Here is a 15563-nt window from a genome sequence, read left to right as displayed (position 1 = left end):
TGGCTTGTTCACTTCTGCTCTCTGCAATTAGATTTCAGCACATGACAGTAGGGCTGGCTTAAAGACCAGATGCACACTGTTTTCCATGACATAGGCAGCTCTGGAGTGGGCTATGCCTGTGCTACAGAGCCCCTTATGCAGGCACAGCACAGCTGGGGCAGAGCTACTGCTCAGCACTCGCTCAGCAGGATGAGCACTGATGTCCTGCATGCTGGCAGCAGGACCTCCCACCTCCTTCAAGGAAAGTACTGAGGCACAGGATGAGAATAGTTGAGGTTGGAAGGGACCTCTGGGCACTGGCTAGCCTGACTCCTCTGCTTAAAGCAAAGTTAAGAGCCAGTTGCCCACAGATGTGATTGGACAACCTCTGCGTATCTCTAAAGACAGAGACTCCATCACCTCTCTGGGCAACCTGTGCCAGTGCTCAGTCTCCCACACCATAAAGTGCTTGCTGATGTTCAGAGGGAAGTTCCTGTGCTTCACTTTGTGACCACTGCCTCTGCTCCTGTCACTGGGCACCAATGAAAAGAGCCTTGCTCTGTCCTCTTTGCAGCTTGCCCTCAGGTGTTTGTTTACATCAATGGGATTCCCACTGAGCCTTCTCTTCTCCAGGACAAGCAGCCCCAGCCAAGAGTTTCCTCACTAGTATTCTTCTTCTGTCCTTCATGTCTTTCCTTTAAGCAGACATGAAGGCTCACTTCTGGCTGCACAACAGCCATGTGCCAGCTTTCCACATCTGTTACAAGTGGTTTATACTGACGGGTGGGTCACACTGTGTCAAGTGTGTTTTGGGATGTCATCCATGTGAGGCAGCTATGTGTTGCTCTACCAAGAGGATCAGTTATCAGTGGCACTGAGCTCATATTTTTTCCACTGCTCTAAAGGGTAGATGTGAAGTAGGAGAAGGCCACAGCTTTTTTCTTTGAAGCAGAAGAATACAAATTCTTACTGGTAATGCTTAGGCAGCAGCAATGCTCAGTCATTATCTGGGTATTGTTTTTTTCTTTAAATTGCTTCTGCTAAAGTCTCTTACCTCAAAGACTGACAACTTCACCATTTGAATGTCAAAGAACATTTGAATAGATCTGAATTTTTCATTTATAATATCCTTTCTAGTGTTAGTGATATCCTTTCAGAAGCTTCAAAGAGAAATCCTTCTGTGCTGATTTAGTCACTTTCTGTTTGCCACATAATGATTTTTCTATTCCACTTGCTTTGTTAGGGAGTAAAAGGCTCACTTCTTTTACAGAAGAACTATTTATTAGCAAAATTAAGAAGGTCAGTTTTGGCAGATAGTTCACTTCTACTCCATCACCCAATTATCTCTGGGGTAATGAAAAATAAAACTTTGCTGTTCTTAAACAAATAACTGGTGATTTTTAAACCTTAAGAAAATAATCAAATATTTATGAAACTCTTCCTACTGAAACTCTGATGGCATTATTGCCTGTTACGTTTTGTCTTGACTACTTGTAAAAAAGAATACGGAATCTGTAACTAATTAATATAGTATAATATAGTAATATTAGTAATAATTAGTATAATATAGTAAAGTATCCAGATTAGGATATTTTTCCAGGATACTGATTTCTTTCCACTATTGTCAGTACAATTCAAAATCAACTTTCTTAAACAATCACCAACACTTACTGTATTGGAATGGTGGACTTTTCTAGATAGCTTGTATTCTGCTAGAAAGCAATAGACTGTGGAAACTTAAATAAGACCGAGACTTTAAATCATAGAAGTAGTCTTGTCAACCCTTTTGATGTATCCCTCTCCAAAACAGGCACATAATATTAGCCAAGGATTATATACCTCAAATAACATTTGGGTTTAGGATATTATATCACCACATTTCTCAGCACATGTTTTTACAAACTGAGAGCTTTCACCTGGTTGTTTCTGAGAGCACATCTACGCTGATAATTTACCTTAGACTTCACTTGAAGATGTTCTGTGAAATCCCCAACCTGATTTGCTTGCTTTGTGCTCTTTCACATCTCAAAGCCTTTTTTTGTACTGGAGAACCGCTTATGTCGGAGTGGAGTGATGATGAACGTGTCAATGGGAGACTGCTAGGGATTTCAGCTATTCAGTTTTACCCATTTTAAAATATATGATTTCATTTTGTGCTTTTTTTTTTTTTTTTTTTTTTAACTAACGTGATTTCAGTGGCCATCCCCTTCTGGCCAGGCTTGTTTCCTTACCAATTCAAGAGGCTAGAAGCAAAGACCCTCTCTGTTATCTGTCACAGATCCTACCACGAGGAGGAGTGCCAAAACCGGACCCACAGCTCGGAACCGCTACGCCAGTCAGTGGACCCTCAACAGACCTCACCCCACCATATCAGCTCATACCCTCACCACAGACTGGAGGCTGCCTACCCCCAGGCCAGCAGGGTCAGTGGACAAGGAGAGTGATAGCTACAGCGTCAGCCCCTCGCAGGACACAGGTACGGAGCTCTCTGCAGGGACAGCAAACAGGACAGCAGAAGCTGCAGTAACCTTCTTGGTCCTTGATGTACTTCATTTGGTGCTTAGTTGTCATCATTTTTTTTTTTGCTTTGCTAAGGTTTTTTTCTGTAGGCTGCCTATAAAGGGTGCCACCCATGCATATATTGTCTGTGATAACAAACACTGTGTCTGTGGTTTCTTCTTGTTCTTTTTCTTGTTCTTCTTGTTTTTCTTCTTCTTCTTGTTCTTCTTCCTCTTCTTCTTTCTTCTTCTTTTCTTCCTCCTCTTCCTCTTCCTCTTCCTCTTCCTCTTCCTCTTCCTCTTCCTCTTCCTCTTCCTCTTCCTGCTCTTCTTCTTTCTTCTTTTCTTCTTCCTCTTCCTCTTCCTCTTCCTCTTCCTCTTCCTCTTCCTCTTCCTCTTCCTCTTCCTTTCTCATTGTGACTCTGACTCTGACTCTTACTCTTACTCTTATTGGAGTGGTCTCCCAGGGGAAGTGGTGGATTCTCCCACTACGGAAAGTTTTATGTCTCAGCTCGACAGGGTGCTGGGACATATCATATAAACAATAATATTAGAAGGGTTGGTCCAGATGATCCTTGAGGTCCCTTCCAACCTGACATTCTATTAATCTATCCGTATGCCACACATGCATACTGGACTCCTTTGAAAAGCATGGTGGTAAATATTCCTGAATCTGAAGGAAAAAGGAGGAGAATTTGCTGCGTGAACTGGCATTGACCAGAAAGGGGCAGTATTAGCAACCAACATGCCTGAGTCATGGGCAGAATTGCTTTATGGTTTGAGCTCCATTGAGGTTAGTATTTTCCTTTTCATACTCATGTAATATGTTCATAGGGTTTATTCTAAGCAGAAAAAATGAGAGCGAGAGATCCAAGTCAAAATCCATTCTTATCACTGAATACTGCAGCAGCTAGCTCTGATTTTCCTGAGAAACATCATGGGCTTTAGTCTTCCAGATGATAAGTGGGGAGACATTGCATACATATTCTGCCTGAAGCCTTCCTCTCTTTTTGATGTCTTCACATTATAAATTCAATTGTAACTGGGGAAAAAAAAAGAAAAAGAAATTTAAAAAAAAGCTTTCTTCTCTGCCTTACACTGAACAAATGACAGAAAAAGGCAAATAAATAAATGATTAAGCAGAAGAACAGTCATGAAGCAAATCTAATAAAGGCTAAATATAAAAATACTATCCAAAGGTATGCCTGACAGAAGCAAATCCAGGCTTACTCTGGCCTCTTCAAAAGGAATTGCCTAAACTTAGTGGAATAGTGTTTATCACATGAAAAAGCTGTATGTTAGAGCTACAAAACAGCAGGTGAGCCTGACTTTTCACCATGAAAAACAGTATTACTTTCTCTCTGTAAGAACAAGCATCTGACTTCTCTTACATCCAATAATTTCTATGTTGGAACTCTCAGGATTTCACTATTCATCCTCTTAAACTTGCAGACCCCTATGTTGTCTTCAAAGGGTAACACTACAGCCAGCTGACAAACTTCATTCTGATTTCTTCAGGTAGAATTATCATAAGGCTTTAAGGATTAACTCAAATACCTCTACAGTTACAGGTATAAATAGGGAATGTCATCTCAGAAACTATTTTTGTAACTATTTTTGTAACTTGCATGTGTTCCAAAATGTTATCCCCCAAGGATATTTTCCAATGCACATTACAAAGGGCAGAGAATTCAATTTGCCATGTGGCTTAATAGAAAAGCTACATGTAATCTTGTAACCAGATGTCAGAATCCATGTTTTAATGTGGCTCCTTTCCCACTCTATGTCTACCCTTGAACATACAGTGATTTATGTAAGGGATAACAAGCTGTAGTTCATGCTCAAGAGAGGGGGTTTTGTGCCAGAATTTACTTCTCTTATGCCACTTGGTTTCTGGGAAAAGAATACAGTTAAATTAATCTAATTATTTCAGAACGTTAACATTTTCAAATAAACATTCTAATAGATGTAGCCAGGTTTTTTTTTTTAAGAATCAGTTGAATAAATGTTCACATTTGATAACTTTTCCAGTATGAGTTCATATTTTTTATTCTGTTGATGCAGTTAATATATGGTAGAATTTAGCACTTCTTATCAAAACAATTTCAGTTTTAGAAAGCAGCAGCTTTTAAGCTTAGGAGAAATGTATTGAAGCAGTTCATAACTGTAGCTTGTTCAGATGCTCTAACTAGAGGACTAGAAATTTCCTGACGAATCCAGGTTTCATGAATTTCACCTTGGACTTGGATGCACTTTCCTCAATTCTGGCATAGTCACCTCAGGTCATGGGATATGGAAAGCAGCAGGTCCTGACCTCCATGGACCAAACTGAACCTTTGTATGACTATCATATTTACAGACACTATGGCACTGGGCAGCTGCAACCTTCCAGGAGTTTGTAGTTGATTAGAAATTCAGCAAGACATTGTTTTGGTCTGATTTACAAAGCAAATGTGAAAAACAGAATGATATGTCCTGAGGGAAAAGAAAAAAAGAAAGAAAGAAAAAAAAAAAGGCTTGTTTAAGTTCTGGCCAGCTGAAAATCTAAAGCAAGTTACATCATATTGTAAAAGTACTTGTAATTTTAAATAGTGCATGGTCTTATTTAGAAGTGGCAGGAGGGTAGTTCTTTTGCACAATGAAAACTGATGCAAGAATCCCAATACACAATAAAAAAGATAAAGATTCACAATAACAACAAAGTTGCCTCTGGCTGCTATAGGAGTCCCATTTTTATGAATTAGCTATTGCATTGTGCCTGTTTATTGAACATCACCAGCAATGTCTGAAATGGTACAAATCTTGTGATGAAACATGACTTCTGCCCAGGGAACTTTCCAAAGTCCTCTGCTCTTCCAGCCCACTGAAGCAGAACTGAGATGGGTGCAACAGACCAGAGATTTGTCTCCCCAGAAATGAGTGCTGGGTTTCTAGAATTATCTTTACTGAATTGTTAGCCACTTGCATCTTCTAGAATAATGCTTATGTAAGAAATACTGATATTGTCAGAAACTCATCAGCAGAATAAAAGAGCTCCTAGGTCATAATATCCTATGTGTCAAATATGAATCCCCCATTAGCTTCAGAACATTGAAAAAAGCTCCTGAATGACTTCAGGTTGGTAGCTACCGAACAAGATTGCTTTCTTAAGACCTTTGTTCCCTAGGAAATGAGTTTGTATTTTTCCTGTTGTGTGAGACAGTCAGAGACAATGAGAGACATTGCCTTTATATCTGACCTTCACCCCAGGGATTTCTTAAAAAAAAAAAAAAAAAAAAAAAAAAAAGTATGAGATTGAAATAGGTACAGAAAAACTACACCTAGACATCTCCTCACAGAAATACATGAGATGCATTAGAAAGCTAATATGAAGAAGCTGTTCCTCATATTGCTAAATCTGTTTTGTGGGTTTCTAACATTTTTAAGGCATTTAACTTTTAATGAAATGCTTTTTTTAACCTTCTTCGTGTACTAAAGGTTATTTCTTCTAAACCATGAAATTAATGCTAAGCCACAAAATGCTGTTAGCAGAATAAGACTTCACTTTAGATTATCTGTAATTATCAAGAAACTGACTAAACTAAAAATCACACAGACATTTATAGCGAAGCAGACCCGTTTAAATTGCCTCGGTAATTTCAAGTGCTCTGCATTTTATTAAGAAGTGCTATCACGTTTGTAGCTTCTCTCTCTCAAAAAAAAGGGTTGCACAGATGTTTCCTGATGTGTATTTCTGTTGTTCAGATCGAGCAAGAAGCAGCATGGTCTCCACAGAAAGTGCCTCCTCAACATACGAAGAGCTAGCAAGGGCGTACGAGCACGCCAAAATGGAAGAGCAGCTGAGACATGCCAAGTTCACCATCACAGAATGCTTCATATCAGACACATCGTCAGAGCAGCTCACGGCAGGGACTAATGACTACACAGACAGTCTGACCTCAAGCACCCCGTCAGAGTCAGGGATTTGCAGGTTTACCGCGTCGCCCCCCAAGCCTCAGGATGGAGGACGAGTGATGAACATGGCAGTTCCAAAGGCACATCGGCCAGGTGAGACTTTAGAGGTCACTAATTCTGGTCCTTGGGGTGAGGAGTTCACCCCATGCCTATGCTGGTTAATATGTCACAAGGAAGAAGGAAGGTGCATAATATATTCTGGAAGTGCTGACAGAAATAATTGGTTTTCATCCCAGCCAATATAGCGCTTGGGTATATTCTCTCACACACAGAAAAATGAGGAGCTTGGAAATCTAGGAACAAAAAGGCCATCAAATCCACCTCCTCTGCAGCTGCAGCTGTCAGGCAAACTTCTGGGATAAATAAGACCATATGGGATACATATGCCCATTTCCAACTCAAACCACCTACTAATAAAGAGTGTCTTACAGCAATACTTCAAGCTTGAGAGCAAAAGTTTGCTTTCAGAATACTTTATAACGACAGATTTTAGATGATGTTCTATCCCTTTTGCCTTGTAGTTTGTCAAAGATGTAATAACCCTTCAGTGATGTTCTTGAGCTGTTCTGTTCTCTCTTTGACATCTAATATTGAACTAGGGTAATCTAAAGGAGGGAGAATTAAAAATGGATAAAATTTAGACAGTGCAATAACTCAAGAGAGCCTTCTACCTTGAGACGAATTTAGACCTATTCCATGTTCTAACTTACTAAAGGTGCCTGAGGGACAGCCAATTCACAAAGAATGTTGGGTTTAGTGATATCCTAGTGCACAGTAGCATAGGTGGATTACTTTTGATGCGCTGAGATCAAATATATGGTAAAATCTCAGAAGATTTCTCAGTCTTTGTTGCAGAAACCTGATGTGCTATCGTGGAAAAGGATTCAAATGGGGAGAGGCATAATTATATTTCTGTGCTGAAAATATGCTTCATTTTATTTTACTTTACTTTATTTTATATTACTGTATTTATTTTAGTTATTATATATATTTGCCAGTTGAAGTGGGGCTACCTACATACACCAAAATCATCAGTAGTGCTCATATATGTAAAAAAGAGTAATGAATAAGCTACCACAATTTGCTTATTATACACTGTAAATGAAAAAGCACTTGTGAAGACAGAGGAATGGAAGATAGCTAGTGGGTTCAGAAAGGTCATTCAAAAGCAGGACCTGACACTTAAAAAAAAAAAAAAAATAGTATAAAGGACTTTGCATGAGGAAGCTAAAAGAAAACCATGGCAATAAAAAGACCGACCAGAAGCTAGGAAGTTTTAATAGGCAAGGCAGGAAATTAGTTTATCATAAAGATAGATAAGAAGGAATTAAGCAGGAAATAAAATAGTGAGAGAAATTACTGATTTCTATGTAGTCACAGAGTAGAACTAAAAACCCAGGAGCTGTAGAAATAGATAAAGATAGAAATGATTTTCATTTCTAAGTCAAAAAAGTAAAATAAATATTTGTACTTGCTCTGCTAAAGGGAAGCATCTGCTTTCACAGCTAAGTTAAAATTGCAGCCCTCTCCTTCCACTCAGTCAACATTTTTTATCATCTCTTTAACAAATAGCTTACGCTCTTCCTTTCATGTTCCAAATACATTATCTATGCATATTTAGTACTTGGAAATATTCTAATGTATTCCATATAAAGCTGATTTTTCTTGAGGGAATACAGCACCAAAATTTGGTCCCTGTACTTGAGTTAAAAGCTTCCAGGGTTGGAACATCATCAGAACCCCCTAGCAAATTAGTCTTGTACCCATCTTTAGTTTAAAGGTTGACTTTGTACCCGCTTTTCTTGATTAACTTTGGCTTTCCTTTTTCAGTAAGGAAATTAAATGTATTATGAAACCAATAATTACCTTCAAAAACTTGAAAAAAATACAATGTTCCAGTGCAGCAACTTGAGTGTTGGCCCATAAATACTGAATATGTTATTAAAGGTCCCTATGTGAATGGCCTTAAACAAAACATGTGGACAGAAAGAATTTTCAGTAGTAGCAGACAGACTCATATTTTTAGTGTTCAAATCAGAATTACCAGGCATCTTATTTCACCCATTAATGCTGCAGAAGTAATTAGTAATTAATAATTCAAATAATTAATCAAAGTAACTCTACATTTGGGAATATGGAGAAGAAATTAAACTTCAAGTATTTAGATTAAGTAGACGAGAACATCTGTGATGAAACACTGAGTGTGCTTCCTTAGCTCATCTTTATTCTCCCCAGTCTTTCTTTCAAGATTAATTTTTTACCCATTTTCATGGTGCTCTGCTTTTCTTTTCACCCAACTCAATCTCTTTCTTGTCCAATAACACTTTCAATAGCTTATGCCTCCTCCTTCCTGATTTCTCATCTCACTTTTCAAACTGCCTGCAATGCTACCTGCTTCAACTCTTCTGGCTGCCATAAAGGTTTAGGAGCCTGAAATAGGTGACATTTGTTTTTCAAAATTATAAGACAGTCTCAGAAAGATTGCAACAGAAATTTATTTTGATAGATGTGACATTTTGTAACTAATTTACCCTGTGGCAAGGCTGCAGCTTTACTCAAGAAGGGTGATAATAGACTTTATTGGTGAAGATTGTCAGCTATAACCTAGCTTGTTGATAGCGTAAGTGTTTCGTAGGAGCAAGGAAACTGTTAGACTACCTAAAGCTTGGTTCCAGGAGAGAGGGCATCCCACCTCATGTCATTGACTGTCCCCTTGCTTTTCCTGAGCATTTCACAGCAATCTTTTGTACCTGTCTAGCCAAGTCTGCTGATCATCTGTTTTATCCAGCAGGCAGTAGTTGAGACCTCAGATTGCTCTAAACTGGTATAGTTAATGGTTAGGTGTAGGAGAACTCAGTGCTTTTTCATTGGAGGATAAAAAGGGGTCATTGAAATTCAATGACATATACTGGGGGCTGACCACCCTGCTCTTACATTCCCAACTTCCATACTATTTTCATCCAGAAATTGAATCAAAATATTTGATCAACCCCTCAGCTTAAATTATATTTGGATGGCTCATCAGATATCTAGGCAACCTTATTAATTGATCAATTCTAGTATTATAACAGTGAATCAGAACTACCTTTTCAGAACTTGTTCACATTACATACAACTCTAACTCTGTAATTACTAATGCATGCTACCTGATTGCCTCATATTCTAAGCCCACTGTAATTTTTATTAATAGAGCTTTTCCCCTCCAGTCAGCTGGTTCTGCAGATACATCCAGTTGCCCTTAGCTGGACTGCCTTCCATAGCTCCACATCCCTCTTTTACTGGTGAACACAGAGATGGACACTGAGTGTGGCCTCAGCAATGCTTAGGAAAGTATCACACTCCCATTGCAACCAAGGTTACAGCTGGCCTTCTTTGTTGTAAAGGCACATTGCTGCTTCATGTTCCAGAATCACCAGGATCACCAGGATGTCCACCAGGATCCCCGGGGCCTTTTCTTCAAAGCTGCTTTCCAGCTTGGTTTCCCCCCAGCATGTAGTAATGCAGGAGGTTATTCCTAACCAGGTGGGGGACTTTGCATTTCCCCTTGCTGATCTGCATGAGGTTTGTGTTGACCCTTTCAAGGTCCCCCTGGGTGGCAGCACAATCCTCTGGTCTATCAGGCACTCAGCCTGGTTTTTTTTTGGTCATCAGTGAATTTGTTGAGGGAATACTATGACCCACCATACTGATCATTACTGACTGGACCTCTGGAGTATTGACCTCTGGAGTACACCACTAGTTACTGGCCACCAGCTAGATTTAGTGCCACTGATCACCATTCCCTAGACCTCATGTTTATCCAGTTTTCAGTCCACTTCAGTGTCTGCTTATCCAGCCAATAGTTCATTTGTTTTCCACAAGGATCTTAAAATAAGCCATGTCAAAAGCCTTACAGAAGTTGAGATAGACAATATCCACTGAGTTATACTCTTCTACCAAGCCAGTCACTTAACCACATAAGTTTATCAGGTTGGTCAAGCATGACATCCCCTTGGTGCGTCCATGCTCTGTACTCCTAATTGCTTTCTTGGTCTTCACGTGCCTGGAAATGGTTGCCCGGATTATCTGCTCCATCACCTTCCCAAGGATGGAGAGGAGCCTGGGTGGCATGTAGGCTCCTGGGGTTTCCTTCTTGTTCTTAAAGATAGGTGTGACATTTGCTTTCTTCCAGTCTTCAGGCACTTCTCCCAACCACCACCATCAATTAGAGACTATTGCAAGAGGGCTCACGCTGACACCTGCCAGTACCCTCAGTAGCTGTAGGTGCATCCCATTTTGTTCAAGTATTCCCTGATCTGATCCTTTGGCACCGAGGGGCAGTCTTCATTGCTCCATACTCTTCTACTGATATCTTGGACCTGGGACTCAGTACCTCAGCATTTTCTATGTCCTGTGTCACTACATTCCCTGCTCCATTCAACCAGGGGGCCCCATTTTCCCTGGCCTTCCTTTTATCACTTACATATTTATAGAAACCGTTCTCAGACTCATAGAATCATAGAATGGTAGGAGTTGAAAGGGACTTCTGGAGATCTTGTTGTCTTTGATATCTTGGCCAGATTGAATTCCAGTTGGGATTTGGCTTTCCAAACCACACTTCTGTATGTGTCTCTGTATTCCAAGCTACCTGTACCTGCTTCCATCTTCTGTGTACTCCCTCTTTGTGTTTGAGTTTTGCCAGGAGCTCCTTCATCCTTGCAGGCCTTCTGGCATTCTGGCCAAGTTCATTGAGGATGTGATCCTTGAATATCAGTCACTTTTCTTAGATACAAGGCTGCTCCTACTTGTCTGTACAAGCAGTTGCAGATATTTTCTGCACCATAGTCTTGTCATTAGGCAAGAAATTTTCAAGTCCACAGAGAGGTGTTATTAAACAGTCTTCAATAAAAATATTTTCGGAGTTGCACTTTTCTTAAACTCTCCCAAAGTCACAGGAAATGGTACAGTGAAGTAAGATATTTTCTTTGATTCCCTATCTTCAGTGTTTTGAAATCATGTCTTATGCATCCTTGTATTCTGATCTTTAGAACTCCATAGATAGGTTTTTTTGAAAAAAAAGTGTCCTCTTACAGCATCATCAATAACAGCTATTTTTTTTACTTTTATAATGATTCATTATAAACCACCAAGCAAATTGCTTAACAACAACTTCTGCATGGCTTCTGAAAAATGAAAGGATGGATGCAAACCTACTTGTGGGTTTTTTTGTGTGGACATCACAGAGCTGGCAAGTACCTAATCTGCTCAGGCATTGACGTTGCCCCACTGGCAGATGGTGACATTTCTCACTAAGTCATCAGAATAGTCATGTGTCCCAGGAGGCATATTAAACACTGAATTAGTAGAGATAGCAAAACCATATTTTAAACACATGGGATGGATTGCATCCTTTAGAAAAGTGAGTCTTAAGTTCCTAACCTCTGTGCCATGTCAATATTCTTCACTGTATAAAAACAATTGTCAGTACATTACAAACATTACATCTTTCTCAGCATCAAAGGTCACAGAAGTCTGGGATTATGATTATTGTATTTCACCCCTCTAGTGTTGTCTAATTGTCACTAATAAGTATTTTGGTTAGCAAGGTCAGTTCCTCAAGGAAAAGACATACTGGGCAATCATCTGAACAGTATACTAGGGCAAAAACTGTATCAAAACCATATCAAAACTGAGGAACTTTTCCATGTTAATATTCAGAAATTTCAATAACTGTTACCCAAGGTTTACTTGGGAGATTGACAAGTGAGTAAATCCTTCATCCTCCGAAGCTGTCATTCAAATCTTGCATTCAGAAGCTGGACAGGACAGAAATTGGGAAGAAATATAATGTCTTCCTACCTCTCACTGTGCCACCGAAGAGTCTGAAATGTAACAAAGTGGAAGGTATTTGCAGAGGCTGAAAAAGTTCTGTAATAATGTTTCTATTTTCTGTTTTAAAAATAACAACCAAAAATCAACTATTATTCTTAGGTGCAATACAGATCGCAGTAGCAGTTTATTAAAAATAGATTCCTGTTATTATAATTTTAAATCTCAATAATAGCCTCAGCCCAAAAAGCATGCTTTTTTTTCCCCTCTCCTTACTCCTAAGTTACTGTGCTTGAGAAAAAAAAAAAAAGCTACAAACTTTGAAATATTTTGATATTTATGTGCTTTCCAAATACTATTTAATTTTTTTTTTTAGGTTTTGGTTTGTTTTTTTTTTTTTTTGTGGATAGTTCACTTATTTGAATCTTCTGGCAATGGAATCCATGCTTGGAAGAAATAGTATATGCCCGGTGCTTGAATAGGAAATATCTAGAATGTTTTCATCAAGTCTCTTGCTCTTTTCATAAACCTCCTTTTCACAGGGTTACTGCAACACTCAGACCCCCAGGTTATAGTTTTCTTTGATGCTAATCAGCACTAAAAAGAACCTCTTCAAATATATGACATTATCCTTGAGGGTTAGCTTGACTTGGACTTGACTTGGACAGGCAGAAGCTTGTCTACCTGATGGCACAAAGCAAGTGCAAGGTTGTTTTGACATTCCTGCTGCCTTGCCTCTTTGGAGATCATATTAATATATAAAACCTGAAGGACTAAGGTCATCTCAGATACACTTCCATAGAGGAGAGATAATTTGCTGAGTATATCAGACTTGGAGATTGTGAAATCCATATAAAACACCACAACATTTTATATCTCAGAAACTGCTCAGAACATTCAGCTGACAGAAAAGACCATTTAGGATAGAAAACTGCATATGGGTGAGGAGCAGCCGGGCAGGCTCTAGAAAGAAAAAAAAATAAAATCCAGAGATTTTCCAGGGACTGATTTCACAGCCACAAAGATGGCAAGAACACCTTATTCCCACAGGGAATCTGGGTACTTTCCTTGGTCCTTAGAACTGAAGAAAGCAGGAGCACCAGTTTGTTAAGCCCATGCTCCACTGGAAGCATTTTTTTCCTGTTGTTCTTACGGTGCTGGTTGATGCATGAATGCAGAGCTCCATCCTCTCTCTGCCAGACCTCTTGCTTGGCCACTCCATCCCAGAGGAGGACATTTGGTACCACCTTCTCACAGCTTGGGGGACCAGGGCATGCCTGCTCTCAGTCAAGCCCTTGTTAAGTAAGTATGGACACTTCTTTGGTCTGGCTTTTTACAGCTGGGCACATGAATTAAGAGTCCTGAATCTAGCTCTAAGCATACTAGAAAAGATATGAGCACTGGTCTAACCTCTCCAGCTTTGCTGGGTGATCATGTTCTTTCAGTATTTAGGATGCCCTAATTAGCATTATTAACCTGATTTACAACTTTCTTTCTACTTTGACTAATCCTGCAGACTTGAACAGCAAATAGATAGAGGACACAAGTACTTTACTAAATCAGTGTATACAGGGGTCTCTTAAAATAGATGCTGGACATCACCTGAAGTGCATGACTGTTCTTTTAAACACCCAAGTCAAGAACTAAATCTTCTTTCCCAGTATTCAGTCACTATGCCTAAAAATAAGCTGCTTAGCACAATAAGAAAAATATGAAGCAGGCAGTGATAGAAAGTATACAGTATATTTCCAATGTCAGACCTTTAACCTGAGATGAAAAGCTGTGAACTCTTTTCCACTGATCAAGGGCTGAAGGAGCTATTTCCCTCTTTCACCCAATGCAGACAAGTGTGACATAGTTATAGCATCTATTTAGAGACTTGCTTTCTATTGAAAATTGCTGACAGGGCTCTAAGTGCAGCAGTAGTAACTAAATAATGATACACATTCAGCCACTGAGGATTCAGCAACTTCTGGGACTCTTGGCTTGGGGCCTCCAGCTCACCTTTTGCCTCCTTTTTCCATTCTGCATCAAATGAAAATATAACCCTACTGTTCCACAATTTCCATATCCAAAACTTGAATTTCATCAAGGAATCTACCTTTGACCTTTTTGTACAGAACTCCTGCAGCAAAATGAGAAAAGGGGAGCATGGGGACTATTTTCTAAGTTCTACACTTGCATTGTCTGGTTTCAAATACAATATAATGTATATGTATAAATATGTATATATACCCAACATATAGTATGATACAGAAGGAAGAAATTGTCATCCTGACTCCACAACTGGCAAAAATGATCTAGTTCTGAGACAGCTAGGAGGCAAATCCAAATAGACAGATGGGGAAACAGCAACATCGGCAAAAGAGTTGTAAGTGGGAAAAATAAATTCTCACTTATGTTTTTAATTGTAGTAAATACTCTTAACATGTATGTTAATGTAATTGTGTATGTGCTTACTTACACGTATGTGACATATTCTGGAATTAACCCTCTAGATGAGTATTTTTAATGTTTCCACATTAAATCCTCCTGCCCCTGGCATACATTCTTTGTATTTTCCATTGCTTTGATGGAAAACTAGGAACACGTCACCAAGAGACAGACTGAGCTGTTTTCGTCTTATCAGAAAAACAGCACGTCAGTGATGAGAGTAAATTGCCTTTGTCCTCTTTCAGGTTTTGTTTCTGAAAAGTACCACGAGCTTTTTCTCCTTCTGCTGTGAAAAGCTGAATGTTCTGCAGGGATGAAAACCATTTAATTCCACATTTAATTTGACTTGAAATTGTTGGCTTATGTTATGTGTCTGGTGGATTTACAGGGAGAGAGGTTCACACTGCAAGTTTTTTAACCTTGCCAGTTCAATAAAGCTGTACAGTAGGAACAGGTTCAGATTAGAAGCTAAAATGTCATGAGATCAGGAAGGAAAACCACATCGGTCTTAATCGTGAATTTAAATAGAGCAGCTGTTTGGTTGGAAATACACAGGTTCTGTGTAATTGTTACGTGAAAAATCCATTTGAGATGGTGTACAAGATGCCTGAAAGCTAAATTCAATACACTGGTGAGAAAAGTAATTTAAATTATTTTTACAACTGTCATCTATGAATCATTGTTGGGTGTTTCTAACTGGTGTTAGGAAGTTTTTTGGTTTTTGTTTTTTTATTATTAAAGGAGAGAAAAAACAGGCATCAGCTCTGCAAGAACTCTACTGGGAGTTTGTAGCAGCATAAGTATATTTTCATGTTGCTATCTTATGTATTTGTAATTTGGTTTGAAAGTAACATTGATTTTAGAAAAATACATTGCCTCAAACTGTGCAGG

General features: G+C 39.1%; 1 protein-coding gene across 1 annotated transcript in view; it reads left to right on the top strand.

The window, feature by feature from the left end:
- DSCAM (DS cell adhesion molecule) overlaps positions 1–15563 on the top strand; it is a 379165-nt gene that overhangs the window by 353272 nt on the left and 10330 nt on the right. Inside the window, exons 33-34 of the mRNA XM_030451268.1 lie at positions 2258–2455; positions 6222–6524. Coding sequence (XP_030307128.1) covers positions 2258–2455; positions 6222–6524 — 501 coding nt within the window. The remainder of the gene's footprint in view (positions 1–2257; positions 2456–6221; positions 6525–15563) is intronic.

Source organism: Calypte anna, chromosome 1 (assembly GCF_003957555.1).
Source record: "Calypte anna isolate BGI_N300 chromosome 1, bCalAnn1_v1.p, whole genome shotgun sequence".
Lineage (NCBI taxonomy): Eukaryota > Metazoa > Chordata > Aves > Apodiformes > Trochilidae > Calypte > Calypte anna.
This window is presented reverse-complemented; position numbering and strand designations above follow the sequence as displayed.